This window comes from Phalacrocorax carbo, chromosome 4, assembly GCF_963921805.1.
Source record: "Phalacrocorax carbo chromosome 4, bPhaCar2.1, whole genome shotgun sequence".
Lineage (NCBI taxonomy): Eukaryota > Metazoa > Chordata > Aves > Suliformes > Phalacrocoracidae > Phalacrocorax > Phalacrocorax carbo.
In genome coordinates, this window is record NC_087516.1 from 68,397,250 (window position 1) to 68,419,335 (window position 22,086).

General features: G+C 39.2%; 1 protein-coding gene across 8 annotated transcripts in view; it reads right to left on the reverse strand.

The window, feature by feature from the left end:
- Positions 1-22,086, reverse strand: part of WDFY3 (WD repeat and FYVE domain containing 3) — a 183,705-nt gene that overhangs the window by 85,370 nt on the left and 76,249 nt on the right. For 6 of the 8 annotated variants that reach the window (XM_064450331.1, XM_064450328.1, XM_064450329.1 and 3 more), the window contains 8 exons: positions 20,818-21,010; positions 17,473-17,659; positions 14,404-14,570; positions 11,098-11,565; positions 9,621-9,719; positions 5,764-5,957; positions 3,232-3,689; positions 1,134-1,217 (listed from right to left, as the gene is read on the reverse strand). In XM_064450331.1, coding sequence (XP_064306401.1) covers positions 1,134-1,217; positions 3,232-3,689; positions 5,764-5,957; positions 9,621-9,719; positions 11,098-11,565; positions 14,404-14,570; positions 17,473-17,659; positions 20,818-21,010 — 1,850 coding nt within the window. Of the gene's footprint in view, positions 1-1,133; positions 1,218-3,231; positions 3,690-5,763; positions 5,958-6,874; positions 7,858-9,620; positions 9,720-11,097; positions 11,566-14,403; positions 14,571-17,472; positions 17,660-20,817; positions 21,011-22,086 lie in introns of those variants that run through there. The other 2 variants (XM_064450330.1, XM_064450332.1) reach the window with 2 other exon arrangements.

Genomic DNA, 22,086 nt, shown 5'->3' on the forward strand with positions numbered 1-22,086 from the left:
CTTAGTAAACAAAGGAAATGACAGTCTAAGAGGTTCTGGATTATCGGGAAAGTGGCCTTGTCCAAGCCAGACCCTGCAGAATACCCAGGTATGACTTGGGTAACATCACTCAGCAAGACAGAAGGAGGCTTCTCTTTACTAACCTTCCCGAGTACAAACATCTCCTTTCAAAGCAGTTTCCAAAAACAGCTTTGGTCATTTCCCTTTGCAAAATATTTTACATACCAAACATGAACATTGATGGCATATTTTAAGCCAAACACCAAGCAAGAATGACCATATTTTCCACACATAGCACTTGCACCTCAGATAACACACTGTCTTTCAAATGTCTTCTTAGCCTTCAAAAGCAAATCTCTCCCAAACCTGCATCTTCAGAGGGAACCCCCTTTCTCTGGGGACTCCAGGAATAAAACCTCCTTTTCATCATTTGCACAGGTCTCTAAGTCACACTGTTGTTGAATCAGTAAACTTTATTTTTTCTTAAAAAAAATAAAAAATCTACCAGACACTAAGATGCAAAAGAAAAGACAGTAGCTTGTGTGGGGTGGGGGGGGTGGAGCAGGTGCTAGGATTTCTGAATTGTGCTGTTCTTTCTTTCTTTCCAAACCTTTTAATTTAGCATGCCTCTACATCATTTGGTAGTCAAGTATTGACAGGTTCATTCTTTATTTTTTTATTCTGTGCAGTTACTAACAAATGAGTACCTTAACAAGCCATCCACCTTCCTACTGGAAGTATCTTTCCTTGAAAAATCAGTCAAGAACAAAGAAATCCTGCTGTATTAATTGATCTACTAGCGTAGGCTGAACTTCTTTGAACTGCTCCTGAGAGTGTCATTTACACCTCCCTTAGATCATTTCTTGTACTAGGCCTTACTTGGTTTTCAATCATGAACTTCACTTTAAGTGCCTCAGGAGTTTGGAGATACGTCTAATCTCATACATTAGCATCACCACCTAGGTTTCACTATGAAACATGCCTTTACATTTATTTTATCCAGTAAACACACAAATGAAAATGCACACCTCAAAAAAATAGCAACTTGAGAGAAAAAAATCCCAAGAACTAAGAAACACAACAGTGAGAGAGAAATCAGAAGTGAGATCAACTTCTCTTTAAAGTGTCGGTACCTTTTCCTGGACAAAGCTGGTGTACCCCAGGGAGAGGGGAGAGAAGTCTCATTTGTCAGGCAAGGAGGGATCTGTTCTGCACGACTACAGACAAAACAGACAGGGGTAGGACAGAGAGGTTAGAGAAGAAATCAGAGGCCGTAAGCTTGTTAGTTTTACAAAAGCACCGATAAAATCATTACTAGGATTCATTCTTCAGAAACAAGACGGACAACAAAGGACACTGCTAAATGACACGCATCAGGTAAACATGTGGACATGCAAAGCATATACTTTTTTTAGGGCATGACTATGCAGTGTTTGTTCATTACTCTGCAGAAGTTTATTGATATGACATGCTAGCAAACCAGACATCTTTCAATGTTAAGCAGCAGAAATTGAGAGGAGAAAGTAAAGCCTGTGCAGATTAAGTATAACCAACACAGGTGAGAAATAAAATCAACATACACTTTACAAAGAATGATGACCAGAAAATTTAAGAAAGAAAGGAGAATGCAGTCACTGAAGATGACAACTTAATGAGGTAGCTTATGCAACACCACCACAGGATTTACTTACCCCACTGATTCCTCATACTTGACTCTTAGCCAGTGTTATAACTTCTACAGTATGTGCAACACATTCTTAACACACATTTTCCTCCCCCTAGCTGAATGGTTTAATACTTTAAAATGAGATCAAGTAAACTGATTTCAGTAACTGGCTTTTGGGTTTTTTGGTTTTGTTGTTTTTTAAACAAGAGAAAAGCATTAAGACTTGCTGCTTTGGAGGCAAAATTTTCAATCACAAAACCATGAAGTTTGTACTTTACTAGTCACCTAGTTTAAGAAAGCCTGACCAACTGGTAGCTCTATTAATATCTCAACATACACTGTCACACCTTCAACAACTGGAAAACCAGACCCTGTATTTGACCAACTAGGTGGCCTGTCTTAGAAAAGTAGGGTCATATGCATTAAATAACTGGGGTGCAGCAGCTCCAAAGTCCCAGACACAAAGCTTAGGTCTGTGTTTCACTTTTTTTGTACCTTAAATTACAGGTGACAACTACGTTCAGACAAGTCTGTCTTCAACACATCCTTTAATAAGTTTTGTTGTAATTTTGAATTAACTTGAAATCTCAAGTATAATTTAATTTAAATCCTAGTTGTTTAACTTTGGGAGTGTCTCCCAGTTGAATTTACAAAACAATAATTTACAGACTAGCTAGAACTTTAAAGAACATGACAATCCATCTAAAACAAGATATCTAGTCTAGATGTGTTTAATCTGGAGAAAAGGAGGCTCAGGGGAGACCTTATCACTCTCTACAACTACCTGAAAGGATGGGGGTACAAGCTGGGTATTGGTCTCTTCTCCCAAGTAACAAGCAATAGGATGAGAGGAAATGGCCTCAAGCTGCGCCAGGAGAAGTTTAGGTTGGATATTAGGAAAAACTTCTTCACCAAAAGGGTTGTCAAACATTTGTACAGGCTGCCCAGGGAAGTGGTTGAGTCGCCATCCCTGGAGGTCTTTAAAAGACTTGTAGACGTGACACTTAGGTTCATGGTGTAACGGTGGACTCGCCAGCGTTTGGTTAACGGTTGGACTCGATGATCTCAAAGGTCTCTTCCCATCTAAATGATTCTAAAATCATCATGATATTATCTAATTACTTAGTCCTGCATCAAGGGAAACATGAATTTAAGGTGTGATGTTCAACAACCAATTTTTCATTTGACTTAATAAAAGCACAAAAGTCTAGTAGTTCTGTATGATAAAGCAACCAGACAGTCTACCTATCAAACAGCAGGTTGCTCCAACACATTAAATATAACCATAAACTTACACCTCTGTCTTAATTGCTGCCATAACAAAAACATTCAACAGAAGAGAGAATGCTGCGTACCCTGGAGAACACCAGCAAGCTAAGGCAATATTTGGTCAGATGTTGACACCTTATATTCCTCTCACTGGATTGAAGGAACAAAGAAATAAATTAAAAAGGAAACACAAAAGCTTGTAATGAATACATCTGAAGAAAACTATTCTGGTTAACACTGGGGTGGGGGCGGGGGGTTAGGAAAAGAAAAAAAATGGGAAAAGAAAAAGTTCATACCTGTCAAATGAATCTGTCGCTACCCTGTAGAGGTAAATAAAAAGTTTGCTGCAATGTCTTAGTGTAGGTGACACAGAATCCAGGGATATTAGGTCATCCTCCAAAAGTCTTTGAAATAGTTGTGTATTCGAAGGGAAGACATTCAAGGGACTTATTTTTCTCAAGTCTGAGAAACAGCCAAGTAATCGAACAGCATCTGCCAGTTTTTCATACTGGATCTCTGTTTTGAAGAAATGAGAGTTGGCTGGCTCATAGCGCATTGCTGCAGTCAATGTGCAGAACACAGTGTGAAGCAGTTCAAACACTTGATTCTGGTTTACTTTCTCCCAGCCATTCTTAGGCGGCGAGCACAAAGATCTTTCCATAGCAACGAGTAAAGATGTGACATACACAAATCCACCAACTTTCCTAAAAACAGTTCTTGTGCGGTGACTTTCTCTCAGCACCGAGAGTAGGGCCTATGGACAAAACAAACAATCAAAACGAAGAAAAAAAGCAGCAGCATTACAAACAGCTTGAAAAAAGGTAGGACCATTTTTGTTTGATATACTGGCAAAACCCTCATGTCATTTGCCAGAAGCTGGTAATGCCTGAAATTTCCAAAGATCACCTTTGTACTACAAGAATCCCCATCCTCAAGAGCTTACAAAATAAAAAGTAAAGCATTGCCCTAATTTAGAAGTCAGGAGTTAAGGAGATGGATGAACCTGCCAACAGAAAAGACTTGACCAAGCACAGAATGGAACCCAAAATCCCCAGGTATTACGGTAGAGAATATAGCTATTAGAAAGGAATCTACTCTGCCATCATAGTTAAACAGTTTCCAATGAGAGTGGGCAAATGATTGCCTGTGGCAATGAGAAATCTAAACCTTAAAGCATCCTAACACAGGTCTCCCAGAAATCTATAATACATAAGCACCTGGCAGCTACAAAGCCACAACAGCATTCAAAGATAACGACAGCAGCAAAGAATTAGCCAAAAAACCAACTTAGTTTAGGCTTCCACTACAAAGAAATCCATAAATCTCTGAATTGAGTGAAACTTGATTTTTAAAGTTGCTGTTCAAAAATAAACCTGAGAGAGACACACACACAAATAGATAAAACCTTACTTGCTGAATATAAAGCTACAGTATAAACAGCGGAAACTACATGAGTCTGGGTACTAGATAATAATACTCATTACTCTGAAATCAGGGGGTGGGGAAGCCCATCCACCCAACCAAAAACAAACAAAAAAACCAGCTGTCATGGTAAGCTTGATCCACACATGAATATGGAATATAAAAGTTTATCTACATGAAGCATCACAAATAACAGAAGAAGGTTACTGATCACAAAAATAGGCTAGGGCAACAAAAGGAATCTTTCATGACCAAGAGATTACTTATTTAGAATCATGCCTTTTTTTTTTTTTTTAAATACTCATAAGATGGGTAGTGAAATAGTTAGACTGTCATTTCTTTAAAGGAACATATCACTGCACCAATCTGGCTGTCAGTTCCATAACCAAAACTTCTGAAAACAGCACCAACGTAAGACAAATACAACAGGCCAGAAGAAGAACAGACACTCTGACTCTGGATGTTAAACACCTTGGGGAACCGCAATATCATTTCTCTCCCCTTAAGTATTGTGAATGTGACGTGCTCAAAAACATCAGAAGACCTTGATAGACAAAATGCGTCAAATGAATCATTTGACTGATTGACTAGCTTTCCTTTCTGTCTTTTGGAATAATATGAAGCTGCTGATCTGCCAGAGAAATATTACAGTTCCTTTTAACAGAGACGAACCTAGATGTCTCAGAGTTTTCTCTGAGAAGAATAATTTACTTACTACTACTTGCCTCAGCTTTTCTACCCTAAAATAACAGTATTATGTCAATTTGCAAAAATAACATTAGCTATTCTGAGAAGAAACTGTGGATCTAGATTGGCAGCCAAAAACCTAATATGATAGAGAACAGATGAGACTCTTCTCTCTTCCTCCTCCACTCGCAGCCTTACATTCCTACCTTTCCGCTATTTTGCTAAAGCAAGTTCTTCAGCTTTATCTTCTACTATGGTCACTATGATTTACATTTATATTAAATAATTCAGCATTTATAACTAACAAAATGGTAAAATAAAGTAGGTCTACCACAGGAAAATGCAAGCCAGTGCTGAAAGTAAACTTATGTGTTAGATGCTTGCTTTTTCCCCCCCATTAATTCTCATTATTTTTAACTGAATAATACTCTACCAGGGAAGAGAAAAATAACTGTAGAGCCTCATTTCTTATCCACTGAGGCTGATTACAAGTGATGGTGCTAAAAACACACGCTTGCTAGCCTCAGTCTCCGATCCTGAAACCTGCCACAGACAGATGGAGGAAAATAAAAACCACGCATCGAAGGTATGCATTTCAAGTGCAGAGACAATCTACATTCAGTAGCTAAATATCATCCATCCAAACCAATCCCCTCTCAGCATCTTCTTTTTTAAGAAAGTGGCTTAGGAGCAAGGCTCCTGAGCAGGATTTCATTTACCCTTAAGATGTCCGTTTTCAGCTGCAGTTCCGTAGGTGGAGCCGAGTGCATCAGTCCCAACAAAGTGCCCATATCATCTTCTCCACTAGGTGATAATACCAACTGCTGGATGATCATCAGGGCATGCTGTCGGCACTGGGGATACTTTACTATGTTGTGTACACATCTTGCACCACCAAATTCCCTGAAAATACCTACTCAGAAAGGGGGAGGGTGGGGATAAGCACATAAGGAGTATGAAAAATATAATCAGTAACGAATAAAGACAACAAAACATAGAAAGTGCTTATTTTCATTTTTACAGATTGAATGGCAGGGGTTTAGCCCTATAGATGTTTAATGACTTTACTATTTTTCCTCTCCTACCACAATAAATAACAGAACTTGAATTATATTCTTTTGACAGTATTTTTCACTAAAGGTGTGGAGTACAAGGATGCAGGTCAGTTCTAAGATTTACTCAATAACAATGTTACTCCAACAGTAGTTATGCTTTTCATGTTTGAGCTCAAAGAGTCACAGGATGAAACAAAGAAGAAAATATAGCAAACCCTCCGTCTTTAGTGAAGACTATATGCTGTTTTGGTTAGGGATAGTGTTTATATTACATTTAGTTCATTGCCAAAAACATGACTAGGCTGCTTCTGAACAAGACATGCAGACTAGGAGCACTGGTTGAGAAGTGGTTCAGTCTAGCCACCAGATTTGTAAGATTGTGCAGAAGTTTTCTTATGGCAAGACCTATCTCTGTACAGATAAAGCTTAAGTCAAATAATGGTTCTCAAGCTTACTGGATACCCAGAACAACACATAGAGCAATATTAACTGAAAACTGAATGAAAACTGATTCTGAAAACATTATAAGAAACAAACCAGAATATATATGGCACATATAATGTGTGTTTAGTACACTTCCAGCACTAGAGTACTGCCCTATATTAATTACTGAAGACGAAAACAGAGTAGGAAAATGGATCAATGTCGCATTACTGCATCAGAAGAAATCATCTTCCTTGTGGCCATAAACTGAAAGAGCAGTTGAAATGACAAAGTTCAGGATTAACAAGCTAGTCAGGACAATGTTTATTCCCTCTAATGTACATATACAAACCTTAGTCCCACTATCCATTCCTGATTTCCTGCCTCCTGCTTTCTCTGATGGTCTTTGGATGAGATACGGACTTGGACAAGGCAAAAAGGAGAGGCCTCAGACCCTGAGACGGTTAAAAGTTGTTTGCATCCTTTTACAGGCAAAGCATATCTCCTCAGTGGTCAGGTCTCTTGTTTTCACAGAGACTGAGGTAACATTTTATACTTCTCCCACTCTCGGTCTAGATTCTTGACTATCCAGTGAACCTGTCTGGGTCTGGACACACAAATTTCACGTTTGAAATTTGGTTATCAGTTACGCAATATTCGGGAAACCTTATCAGAGATACAGTTTGAGATCAGAAACCAAGCTTTGAGTGTGGTATGAAGCACAGTGCGAGGCTGCATAGTGCCTATTTATGCCTCTCTGTGATGACCTAAACCTTCTGCTAGCCTCTGAGCTCACATCCCAGTCATGCTGCACACACAGCAACCACAACTTCTTTGAGAAATGGTTTCTTAACTCATCCTGTGCAGCTCTGTCATATTCCTGAACATGGAGAGCTACTGATGAAATGAGGCCCTTGAATTCTCCAGGGGTCCTCAGGAACATCGTCTGTAGCACCATTCCACAGCCCTGATGCATTTTATGCTACCCTCTGTTGTTTCTCTGGTTGATACTCAGAGATTAACTCATTACCGAGATATAATAATGAGGTACCGATGGCTGCTTCAATCTTCCCCGGTGAGGTCAGGAACGGTGTTTAACAGCAGCCAAGGATTTGTCACAAGTCAGGCAGAGGCTACCATGGACATAATCCATACCTCAGAGGAGCACGGCTCCAGTACCACAGACCCTGATGCCACACAGGTATATGTAGTCCAGTCCTGTGAACCAAGACCTGCCACTTCTAAAATACAAGGCAGTTCTAGTCCTTCAGAGATGTTATCATTGAACACTTACACCAACTCCTCTCATTCATCCTTAGAAATCAAACAATCCTAAGGGTTTCTTTGTTTTGGGTTCCCCCCCCCCCCAATTTCTCCTTATATGGAAGCCCCCACATGAACCTTTGTGCCACTCCTTTCTGACTCGTTCCTAATTCTGCCTTTTCTTACACAGCAAAACCAAAGCTGAGTGATAGATGTACAAATGTGTAATTGATTAATGCAATTAATCTGTAATATACACCAATTCCTCTCTAAACCCTCCTTATTTCAGCCTTATTCACTAGCTTCTTGGTTCATCATTGAACAGATTTAGTAAATCAAAGATTATTTCTCCCCCCCCACCCCTTTCCACTGGCAGGAGAGGTAGCTCGGTGGACAAAAGGGAAGTGGCAAAGGAGACACATCTCAACTTCAGCAAAGCTTCTGGCAATGTCATCCACAGCTTTCTTGTGAGCAACTTGACAAAATGGTCTAAACATGATCATGACAGCCTGAACGCATAGCTAATTGAAACATCAGCTTGGAGTAACCTCTGCTTCGCTGCAATGCCTTTCTGTTCTGACAAAGGACATGCCACTGGGGTTTATCTTGAGTGCTGTGAATAATGCCTTTCCTGATGGAATGAAGAACTTACTTATCAAGTACGTGGACAAAGCCAAGCTGGCAGATGTTGTAAATGCTCAGTGGGAGGAATTCAAAACCCATTTTTTAAAGTAGTTTGAAGCCACAAGCTGAAATGCAACAGAACTTGAAAACAGTGAGAACTTGAAAACAGGTGCAACAGTGAAATGGCACAGACAACACTGGAGGTTACTCCAACACTGGGCCTAAATTTAAATAAAAAAAATTTGCCCAGGCAAAAGCAGAAAACACCCTAAGTTACAAGCTTTACACCATTAGCCCAGGAGCTAATGTTTTAACACTGAGCTGTAAACAAACCTGGACAATTTTCAGGATTTCATTCTTAAGCATTTGTCGCAGATTGTAGTTTCTCCTACTTAAATGAAAACAAAAACAAAACCAGAAGTGAGAAAACACCAGCCAGAATTGAGAAAAAGGAAAAAAAAACCCAACTGCTGAAATAGAATGTTTCATGGCCTCCAAGGCCAGGAACTTCCTGATTTCTTGAGGTGGTGTCTGTTTCCCCCCTACCTGCTCATTTTCTTCTTCATCTAATAGAATAGACAAAAATGGTTTAAAACCAACTATTACTCTTTCTCTAACTGTTATTTCAAGCTTTCAGAGACAGCTTTTACTAATATGAGATACACATACTGTCTATTTTGAAGTCACTAAGTCTTGGCTAATGAAGTATAATATAAACCTGCCTGATTTAGACAAGGACACTCATAAGAGCCCTATTTGTACATACTGACTGGGAATATGCTGTTAAAAATTAAAAGCCATCTTACACTACAAGCATTTTTAATCACCTTTAAGTAGACATGACACTGTCAACAGCAAACTATGTGTCTAATTAGATGCTTACATTTTCCAGTGTACAGCCTGTGTTACAAGCCCTACTACAAATTACTACATCATTGTTGGAGAGTGATGGGGTGTGGTGGTTGCCTTCAGGTAAATGACAGCAAAGAAACTCAAGATTAAAAAAAAACACTATCTTGTACTCCTTTATTTTATGCACTCTAGTTTATGCTGTCTTTTCTTTGTTTTGGAAAGACTTGGCAAGATAAAAAATGTGTTTCAGTGTGTTTGATTACTTGCCTGAAGACAGAAAGTCAAGGCTACTTCGCTTTCAGGCATGATTTTCTGAGTTACTTTTTAATAAATATTTTGACAGCGGTCTCTATACTTACCTGCATTTGTGTTTGAACCTTGTAGTAATACTGTCAAGGTCTCCATAACCAACAAAGCCAGCTGCTTTTGGTCCTCAAATGAACTGTGTCTTGAATCCCCTAAAAAAAAAATAATTTCAGAAGCAAAAGTCATAGTAAAAATCACTCTTTTCCAAGATGCTTCTTGGTACTCTCCGCCAACACTTTTATTTTCTTTGATTCTCCAGAGAACATGCAACCTAACCATATTCCAAGGCAAATTAAGATTTAGTCTACACATGAGTTCCTGGGAAAGCTTAACTGTGAATCATCGGAAAAGTTAATTTATAAAGGCAAGAATTTAAACAGAAGCTTTTGAGCACCGTAAGCTCAGTGGCTGACACTGCAGATGTACGTGTAGTTTCATATCCCCAACTTTCGTTTCTTGAAGCCACAAAACCATACCATAGTTGAAGACTAACAGGACCTATTCTTGTTCAGTATTCAGAAATTCCACAAAAAAGCACAAAACTACATTCACATAATTACATCAAATGTGCTGATGATTCAACAAGTGAAACAGATGAACCAACACCTGTAAGTGGCATCTTAAACACAGAGTAACACTCCAGAAAACAACGTGGGTTTTGCATCATTCCAATAACAAGCAAGCCACAACAGAAGGGCATGTTCACCCAGGTAGCACCCTAATCAGATGACAGCTTGGTCCATTTACACACAAGAATGTGAGAACTGATGTGTTTTTCAATGGAGTTGCTGGCAGCAAAGCTTTCTAACTCTAATCAACTGCTACTGGTCACTAACAAAGCTTTAGACAATAAACCCAGGTGAAACGTCCCACAATTATGATTAAAAAATAAGTGTCATTGGTGCACACTAACTCAATTGTAGTTTGAATAAGGAATGGGGGGGGGGAAGTATCTCTATATGTGTGTATGTACGCACATATGGCACTTAGCTGCTTAGCCTGAGAAGCATGCACTGCCATGTAGCTTATCTCTGAGATGTTCGACTCTGAAGATAACTACTTTTCCAAATTTTTGGTTTTTTTAACACTTCAGAAAAATGTAGACCCAAGTTATTAATAAGTCTGCAAACAAAATGTATTCCTATTAAGAGCTCGTATATGTGCATATACCTTTCAAAGCTGAGGCTAAACACAATGAAATGCCCGTGTACCTTTTTGTGTATTGCTCCTTCACTTGTTCTTTTCATGTAAGAAATATTAAAGCAATACATAAAAAAAAAAAACATTGAAAAAGGAAAATATGAACTCCTGCTATTTTGCATTCATACAGCACCTTTCATTAAAGCTTCCCTCGAGCTTCTTGCAGGATGTTAAGAGATGCAATTCCAATGAGCTTTTAAGATGGCACAGCAGCCCCCAGCGTAACTCAGCCCTTGTTCAGACTCTATCATTCCTCCTCTTAAGTGCTAGCCTCCACCATTCCCAGCCAAAAAACCCCATGTATTAGTAAAATGGAAGAACACACACTACCTTGATCATTCAATGCCTGAGTGGGATCTTTCAGAAGGGCTGCATATTTATGAAGAAGATTTACCATCACCTCCAGAAGTCCCACTTCCCTGAAGACATCTTTAAAAATGTAGTCATGACGGGTGAACTTAAGAAGAGTCTTCATGGCAATGATGCTACACTGAAAAGAAGTGCTGGATTTTAAAAGGATGCTCACACTGATCAGTTCTTTACAGGGTATGTAATTCAAGCTGAAGACAACAAATTCCAGCATCTCAAAGTATTTGGTCTGCACTTCAGGAAGTTTAGGAATTTTCTCTGCAAACTGAGACAATGTGTGCTGTGATTCCAAAATGAAGTAGTTTGCATTGTCCGCCATATAAACATTCATGATGGCATCAAGGATGATTTGTGCTAGATAGTTGGTTTTTGCTCTCAAAAATGCATTCTGGAGGACCGAAAATGCTTGAATATTCCTCACACTGTGACCTAAATCAGGAAACAAAGTGGGATGGGAGGAAAAAGGAAAGAGAAAGTTATTAATTGTCATAAACAATGAGTACAGCTATTAATAATGATCCATGCATTTTAATAAGGATGAACAACAGTATGTGTCACATATAATAAAAATTTTCCATGAAAACTGACTCTCCAAAGAAGCCTCTGCACGATCACTTACATTACAAATCCTACAGTCTACTGTTCATTAAGACAGCATCTTCATCTTTGAGAGTGTTTACATAAGCAGCTAAATGAAAGATCATTTATTTAAAATAGGTAAGCTGGCCTATTGTTAAAGCATGCAATGGGATACAGTTTTAGAGACAAAACAAAGCCTGCCTGTCATCTACCCAGGCTATAAGAAAACTCATTGCAGCAACAGTAACATGTTCTGTATTCCATAATGCAGAATGCAACTCTGTCCTCTACAAGTATCCAGCAGGCTAAGTTTAGAATAACAGCCATCTGTATCCCTTCCCTCAACAGAGCAATAAGCAATGATAAATCCTCATCAGCCATGTTTCAAAGCTAGACAACATGCATGGCCTCCAAATTATCCTCTTGCTTCCAACTCTTCGGCAATCGCCTGCGAAAAGAAGAGAGCTATGTGTAGAGAAACTCCACAGGGAAGTGTAAGGCTGGCAGTTGCCTTCCTTCCAAAGAGAAGCTCCTCTTGCTTAGGTCCGGATAAACTAGCATGAATGACCATACCCATATCAGAAGGTGGCACAGGGCTGGCTTTGGGAATCAGGCCTGGGAACAAGAAAGATTTAGCAGGGTCCGGTACTATTAACAATTAGGAAATTAAAACAAAGGAAAAGAGTTGTAAGGAGTAAGGCAGCTATAATATTGGCACACAAAGACCTCACATCTTTAAAAGCTTAGTCAAATTTCTTCTTTTAAGTAACTTCAGGCTGAATGAAACCTCATTCATTTAGCCAAAGACTGCATCATTTATGAGTACTCCCTGTGGCCCCCAGTATTTTCTTTGGGCAGATATTATCCTTATTCTACTAAAAAGATGCCTCAAAGCCAATTTTTTTTAGCTTCTGTAGAAACAGTACAAGTCACAGTGGACAAATCCCATGATACAGAAAAAAACTAATGGTAAAACAAACAAAAAATCAGAGTGACAACTCAAAACACTCTAAACAAAGCATTTAGGGTGCTCTAACAATAAAATCTTATTTTTAAAGAAACTATAAGCAAACCACTAACCTGGTTTAAAAACCCTTTCATAAACAAAGAATCCTGATTTACTACACATACTCTGTGGAATGCTACTCTCTTCATAAACTAAGTTGCCCAATTTAATTAATTCAATTATCTCCATGTCTAGCCTCACCACACTCCCTGCCAGTATTTCTTAAAAAAGCAACAGGAAACTTCCTTGAAAACTAACACGGAACAACTTCAGACACTGGAAGAATACTGATGTTACGTTATAAGCCACACTCATCCGTTTCTAAGAGGACATTTTTCACATGCTTTCTTTACAACGAAAAATACTGAAAATACGATTTAGAGCTTTAAATGTGGCAGAACCATAGGTAGTGACAGATACAACTATTTATATTCTTATTTAGTATCAACAGTTATTCCAGGCAATCAAGCTGATTAATAAATTATCTTTGATTATTACAAGGACCCCTGAAGAAACTAGATCTTAACCAGTTCTTCAGAGTTCAAGAACCGAAAGGATTTAAATAAAAGCAATTAAGAAAAGGGGCTCATATGGTCTTCATAAAAAGACAACTTGCCAATGTAATGAAAAGCAGGTAAAATGAACTGAGAGATGTCATGACAAGTACCAGAAATTTAAATAAACGAGTTCCTTTGGAAATTGCAATACGCCATGGTTCTCTCATGCTATTGTATCAGAAAAGCTGATTACCTTAAGCAAAAATTAGTACATTATTATGAAAACATGGAGAATTTAAGCTCTGAGTGTGACAATCACCTTCTTTCTCTATTTAGTGCAAAGGGAAAACAAGTCCCATGAACAATGAGCTCTCTCAATATCAAAGAGAGGAAGTAATTGTCCAAGGAACCTAGATATAAGAGAAATAGTGAAAGTAAATCCATTAGCCTATAAATCTACAAATGTAACCCTATCACAGAACAACTTCTTGTAACCCTGGCATTAAATCCCACAAAAAGTCCAAGTAACAAACTAGCTCCATGGTCACTGTTAAATTCCCAACTCTTAGATACACGCAAGACCCACCTGAAATTTATGTTTGTACACAGGACATGAAAAATAAGGTTATTTTTAGAAAACCCTTCCCCCCCTCAGACTTCCTCAACCTTATCTCCACATCATAATTGACTGTGGTTGCAAGCACACCACAGATTTCACCACTCTGGGAACACTGGTGACAAAACAACAGATTTCAGCTTGCAAGTTACACTTGCCTAAGCTGACAAAAGCTAACAGAAAGCAAATTGGGCCGGGGGGGCAATCATCAAACCATCACACCAGCCTTTCACATCAGTTTAGTAAGAGCAGCTTAAAACACGAGAAATCAAATCAGTGCATCTCTCCATTACAATAATCTCTTAAAATGTCCACACAGAAACTGTCAGCTTTGCAGTGAGAGATGTTTGACTCAGCCTTAAGTCCTCAAAGACAAAAGCCCTACACTTTCTTCTTTGGGTACCAATCCCAAAATACAACCTTTGAGACCAACAGAACTAAGTATTTGACATGCAATCTTAGTAAAAAAACCTAGACTCAATTGCATATCATTTGTGTAGTACGCAGCTTCTATTTTGTTGTTTACATTAAAAAAAAAAAACAAAGAGGGAGAAAGGAAGCAGACTCACCTTTGCCTGCAGGCTGTGGGACCGCAAATCCAGGTAGGAGGAAAGGTACTCCAGTGGTAACACCCGCTGGCTTTAATTCATTGACACCATATGTTGTTAAGGAAGTTATCAAATTAACTAAGTCCTTCAAAGCATCTTTAGATTCAGCCTCTTTTGCCTGTTCTAATCTAAAGAAAGTACAATAGATCGAGTTAGAAGCACTAGTTATTTCAACGGAAATCATTTTAATATCTCTTCCATTTTTCTCTATTAATTTAGAGACCACACTTTTACTGCCCTGTTCCTGCAGTATTTTAAATGTTCTCTGTTCATATTTCATACCATTAAGTCAGTCAAACTTTACTGGATTTATGAGAGTATACATTTATTTGCCATAGAAATTCACCTCATAAATCTTTTCTTGAACTCAAAAGCCTGCTAAAAAGCAGAACAAACATGAAAATTACCTTTTAAATCCTCTTACAAACATGAAGCTACTGGACAGGAAAATACCTCAATAGTCTGTCATTAAATAAATCCATAAGTAACTCGCTAGATTATATCTGCCACTTTGAGAGTTAATATTTTATGCTAATGAAACAGCATCTTAGTAGAAGCCTAACACTTCGAAGCACAAAATGAAGCACCTTCATTAGAACTACGGACCCTTCCCTTCGAATGCAAGAGCATGGAAATGCTAACATCCCATTCCAATCACTGTTTCCCACCAGGAACACGCCGTCAGACCAAACCCTAAAACTGACTCTGAACCCTAAAACAATTCTCATTTTCCTTCCACTTCACCGAAAATTAAACCACGTCTAATTACTAACTATACAGTCTCTGTAGATCTCGGGAGAAAGCTGGGTACCACAATATCTTATTTGCTCATGCAATGCAAGCTGTATTTTTCTTCTTGCTGACAAGTGACCATGGGAGCCCTTAAAAGCAGTTCATTCTGCATCCTTCACCTTCTTCTCAGTCAGACATGTGGCTGAACCTCCTTTAAACAGCCATTACAGAAAGCATTTAGCTCACCTATTCCATTCTACTACTCCTCCACACGCCCTGCCTTTTCACATCATCGAGGTGAAATTACATACTCGCTCCTTTGGTCCTCAGAGATCTCCTGCAACTTCTTATTAAGTCACCTTCTTCACACATTCTTCTGCATTGCCAGCTCCAAAGCCTTTCTTCTTTGAAGCTTGAAGCCCAGTGTCCAGATTTCATACCTCCACATGACAGTCATCTTCACAATAGTGCCACAGAGCTGAACAAGTCTCTGTCAGTAGGTTTGAACCAAAACATGTCCAGGGAGAATACATTACTGCTGTTCATCACTGACCGATACACAGGCTTCTCCAAGATGATATTTTTTTTTTTAAACAAACTATGTTTTGATTTGAAGATCAAATAAACTGGAACTTAGAAGAAACAGCAAGAGGTATGGCCATCAAAACAGCAGTGATGTTTTGAACCATCTTCCATCTCCTCTACAACACACAAATTGCTAACAGATACACCACATGCTGGTGTGCACTGTTCACCTTACTAAGACTCTTGCAGAAATGCCTGGCATAAGTTTCCTACAGCCACCCTGGGAAGAATTGAGGATAACGCATTCCAACCCTTTTAACCTTTACTGATGTCACGTGAAGAACCCAGGTGCTCTCATTCTTCGATCAGACATGCAAACCTCTAGTCTTTCTATAGCTCTGTCTGGGATTCCCCATTCTTTGATTTAAAGGATGAGCAAGCTCAGGAGAGAGTTTGTTTAAAATACTTGATCTGCAGAGGATCACTTTTGTACCTGAAAATGAAATTGCTAATGAGAGTGTGTTCCCCTCAAATTCCACCTGAACTTTGGCTGTCAGTTTCTGGAAACAGGCAAGTTCCAATTACATTGTTATATTTACTACGGCGTCTGTTCAAAGCATACTCAAAAATACCTTTTCTACTACAAGAACAATAACAATTCCTTAACAGGTGTTTGAACTTTTGTGGCACTGAAGGTAATTTACAAATAATCTTAACTGTGATTAAGAATTTCAAATGCCACATCTAGGTCTGGTATCCATTTAAAAGAAACAAACAACCCAGAAACATACTATGTAGTACAAAATTTAGTTCAATATTTAGGTGCCTAAGCCTAGCATCCTAGCACCCAAAATTAATGGCTGGAAAGAGGGAGATGGCGACATTAACACTTCTCATTCGTGGCCATTACAGTACTGTTTCTAAGCATCTTTGATTCGAGTTTACTTCCTAAGGTGTGCACTCATAATTTCCCAGTTTCTGTCGTGGATTTGTAGAACACACATATATTTCAACAGCTAAGCATGCTTCTTCAGAACTTCATATCTAAACAAAGCAACACAGACTGGCCACAGATTTTACACAAATAATGCAGCAGACACTAATTTGCTGACTGAGAAAGAAAAGAATGATGTTTATTTCCCGGAAAGAAATAAAATCATGGATGGATCATACATCCAAGGTTTGTTTAGGCAGGCATTTTCATTACCCTATTTTGTGATGCATTAGCAGGCTAGCAGTACCTTTAATAAAAACCACAAATTTTAAAAAATACATATATACACTGATTCCCTATAGTAATGTGAAAGTTCTCTGGTATTAGAGCTTATGTACAAAAAAATGTCTCTTCAATACCAAGTAGCACGTCTTCAGTACTAAGCAGCAAGCACCACATTTACATACGTGATTTTTCATTACAATAGTATGTCAGAACAAAACAAAACCCCAACCAAGCCCAAAAATCACTAGTTGCAGTCAAAATTTTTTCTGAATTCTTTCTACGTTTTTAGTACCAGGTGTTTTTAAGTATCTGCTTTCTCAGCACATACAGAAACATTTAGTAATAAACCAGTACCAATGAATAAAAAGTGAAACAGTGGCGTTTCATAAATAGACAAAAGCACAAAATTTCATGTTTTGATCCTAGTATCTTCATTTCATAATAACCTATATTCACTTGTCTGTTCAGACCTATTCATCTACTCTTTATTAAGAAATCTTCTCAGAAAAAACTCACAGTGATCTGTCTGTATTCCTTCAAGCACTTTCGCATACCTGAGGAGGAGGTCACAGAGGAAGTTGTATCCTTGCCATATCCTAAAATCATCCAGCAATGTTTGGGATACATCACTGGAGTCTTTGAGAAAACAAGAAAGTCCAGCAAACATCTCAACTATTTCTAAGGGAGAAAGGTCATCAGACTGCTGCATGTTCTGAACACATGTGGACAAACATTCCTTTTCTGAAAAGAACCACAATTAAGAAATTTACGATTTTACTGACATTAATCACAGCAAGAAGCATAACTAGTACAAGAATCATGGCAATAAGGTACCTTCTATTTAACTATCTCTTATCATATAACATTTACTATCACAGAGCACTTTTAGACACGTAGGATTCTCAAATGGCTTTGGATCTGAACCCTAACCTCTTTTTGCCAACCCCTTCCTCCCTTTTATAATCTTTGCTCTTTGCAAGGAGGACACTGTGTAGACAAATACTGGTTTTTACCTAAAAATTTTGACTGGATAACTCAGCAGAATAGAAAGACAAATATGGCAACTGTAAATACTTCTAAAACATCTTTTTTTCTTTTAAGACACAAAGTTATACAAAGCACTGACTTAACCTGTTACTGATGTTAGGTAAAACCCTACACATAAACCTTTACACCATGTCTTCTTATTGCTACTCTGGTTAGCATTTCTTTGGCTGGTATATTTGCTTGCCCAATAAATCCTGATCAAAGAGAGACAGGTTACTCATTCTGCATACCTCTCACATTCCATCAGTTCGTTGGTCAGTTGCAAAAGCTTTCCCAATTCTATAGTCAGATTTTAGGTTGCACTCCTGTTTTAAAGATGCTCCCTTCAATTATCTGCTATTTTAATTACGCAGCACGTGCAAGACAAGTGCAAATCTTTCTAGCTAGACTGGTAACAAAATTTCCCAGAGATCAAATCAAAGCATGACACAGTGAAAGGATGCTCCTTTGCATATGATGATACATCCTAACTTTTTTCCTGAATGTGAAAGAAGCCTCTTCACAGATGTCGTTATCTCTTAAGTCAGGCTTATTTTTTTATAAAAAGTGAGAGGGAATGCCAACTGGTTTTCTTGTCAAGATTTTATTTTACTTTTTAAAGAACCTAGAATGTCTTTTAATACGCCAGCCTCACTCCTCTCTGGATCAAGCCAATAGAGAAGCAACAATGGTAGTAGCTGCAATCTGGCAAACGACAAAGACAAAACTCAGTTATTTTCTTCGTTGCACTTTGCAAGTTTTCACATATATGCATAAACCTTCTACATGCATCAAAATCCCTCCAGAAGGCTGTTACAGATGCATGCAAAATACCTATCACCTTTTAAGTCCTACGTGAAAATACTTAACTGATACCTATTCTGTGGTTCCAAGTGATACTGTACATTCACATCTTTCTGACTGGAATTGGAAACATGCTGCCAACACAAGAAAAAAAAAACCACAGACTAAAATTTTCTGTGAAATATGTGGGATCAGGGTGACATATTTCAAAAACTGCCAAAATGGTTGTGTGGAGCCTTGTAACTACTTGCTTTCCAGGGTGTGAGGAAACTGTGGGTTTCTTTTTTACCAGTAGGTATACAGTACTAAGATGTATGATAAGGATTTTGGTTCACTTTAACAGTCATTCCAGTTTAAAAACTACAAATGCTTCTATGTGGTCCCACAGTCTAAAAGCCCTAAATGTAATATTAGAAACATATTCTACCAAATTTCCTACCTCAAATCCTCCACACCTAAACACCCATGCAGTTTTAAATTAATGCAACCTGAGTATTTCATATGCAAAGCTGCTCCCAGGCAGCTAATATCCTGTCCAACACTGGTTTTCATCCCACTTTGCTCTCACAAATTCTTTGCCACCAACCAGCTTGGCAGCTGCCTTTGCTAAGCAGACCGTGACCGGTCCCTTGTAAAGATACATGATGAATAAACTACTACTTAAATTAGCCACCAAAATCTGCAGCCAGCTACAGAAATACCCCTGTACACAACAGTTTCCATGCCTGAAACAGTCAGGATGCTATCTGTCTCAAAAAAGGACAGGAAATAAAGCAGAACGAGTCTGGCTGCTTCATTTGTTTGGTGGCTCACAGGCTGCATTAAGCCCATGAAATTACTTTATTTTGGCCTTCAAGATGCACAAAATCTGCAATCTGTAAGCTGTATAGCAAGGTGAGGAAAAGGAGGGCCTGGCAGAAGAAACACAGGCCGGCTGAACAGTCAGCAATCTAGTCAGCCAGCCAACAGGGAAAACACAGGGGCTGAAACCCATCTAGCCACCAGGCTCTTTCCAGCTGTGTCCCAAAAGCTCCACACCAGGTTGTGACACAGGCTCTAGGATAGGCTACTGTAAACTTTCTAGGAGCACTGGTACTAAGAGACCACCTACTTCGGGCAGAGGCTTGCGTCTCACCAATTGAAGGCAAGCCCCCCTGGGCCAGGCCCTACAATGTCCTTGGGTTGGGGACCCCACAGGGAAGCTGGGCTGGACCACAGAGGAGGATGTCAGCTGGCTGTAACAACGTGCCATCAATAAGTATTCAGAGGTTCACACTCAAGCGTTTCTGTGCCCAAATGCCATGCTCCCTCAAGGACTTCCTAGTGTCTGTATTACCCAGCTTTTGCTGTTATCAGGGTATGCCAGCCCTCAGTGCCCTCGACATTGCTAATCAGTGGTGATTATAACAGTCTGACCCAGCCTCTTCCTGCAAAAGCAAGATGTCTGGGACAAAGAACCTTCTCCTAGTATACCCAGCTTAGCTCTCCCTGGTTTGCGTAATGCACTGGTATTTACTACATGGGCTTCTAATAGCTCAAACTGCATCAGCAGAACACATGGAGCTGGTTCCCCTACCTACAGCTTCCTCAGATGTCTCTACACTTTTATTGCCAACTAGAGTGGTACCCAAACAAGCAGCTGTAAACAGGACACTGCTAGCTTGCTTCACGCCTCTGCAAGGAGCTGCTGCTGCTAACTCAAACACAGGACAGAAAACAACTAACTCCCATTAGAATTGATGCTCGCAGCAGAAGTGACAAACCTATGCATCTTCCCAGCGACTACTTCCCAATACAAGCAGTTACTGAAGTTGCTGACAGCCTTTCCTTTTGGTTAGCATAAATTCAACACCAAAACGAGAGGAAATTCTGTCTTCCAATGTTAACCTGAAATATGGATGAGGCAGACTCAGCTACAAACACCTCTCTCACTACACAAGTGCTGTGAAATTTTAATAAAAGCCTGTAAGCTTTCCTTGATCTATTATTTTCGTGCCTACTTCCTAACTAAGAAAACGAAGAGAGAACAGAAAAAAAATCCAATAAATATATTGGATAAAGACACATACCATGAATGTATTTCACTACATTGACACTAAGGCCATGACGCGATATGGTCATTAGTACTTCGCCAGCACTCTTCCTCCAAGGCAGATTATAGGGAGGGCACCATGAGGTTATTGCACTGAACAGGAGCTGGAGATCATCCTTTTGAGCCAGTTCTTCCGCCGGGGACACAAAACTGCACAATTTTACTAGGATCTAAAACAGTAAGTCATTAAACATCTAGCATTAATATCCTGATCGTTGCTATTTTTGTCTAGACTTAGTAAAAGGCAAAACATTCTTCCATTTAGCGCACACAATAAAAAAGGCAACATGCTGTTTTCCCTTTGCATGTTGTTTCTGTACTTTGAACTGAAGACAAGATTATTCATCACATGGTTATTTCAAGTCCCAGTTCAGTTTAAAACGACTAGCAAAAGATTAGCAACAGAGTTTAAATCTCTTAGGCTGACACAGCATATTTGTATGGATACCAGGTTACTCCATTCTTGGAGAATCTGCCCGTTACCTAATTCATAGGTCTAAATGCTGCAGTGGGGCAGAGGCTCTGTGAAGCAAACTGTTGTATCCCTTCCTAATGCAGGAAGAAGGCTATCAATGTGTTGTCAGCAGAGCAGCATCCATACCATCTTGGCCAAATAAAAACAGCCAAAATAGTACGGCTGGAAAGGATACAGCAACACTGCAGACCTATCTGAATGACTGACCCATGGATCTGAATTTCCAGGTTACCTTAAACAAGGCAAAATGCAGCCACGCAACCCAAGTTATTAGGTTGCGCTCCCTTCTCTGCATGTTTTGAGGACACCTGATGTCCATTTTGTGTCTAGTACAGGAAAAGCTGAGGTTCCCTCTCAGAAAGCTGTAGGAAGACTTTGCAAGGCTGCCTGCATCCAGAGGAGGTTTGGAAGCTATCTGAACCTCACCCATTCCAGCCAGCTCATCTGAGAGCACCACTACAGCTCTTGAAGGCAGACAGAAAAGAGCTGAATTGTAGTGTATTGGGGGGGGAACTCTGTGGGGTAGCACTGATCATTTATTAACTCTGCTGACTGAAACACAGCAAAGCATTTTCTGAAAGACAGCTCAGCACACCACAACTTCTGCTTTGGAAGACAGCCTGTAGAACTACGAAAAAAAAATAGGGAAATGGATAAGCTCTCGTATAGTGACAGTTACTGGGCAGACATTGTGGCTAGTAATTGTGGGAATAAGGCTCTCATCTTTATTTTTGTAGTGCAGGCACCAAAATACCTATCAAATTTTATACT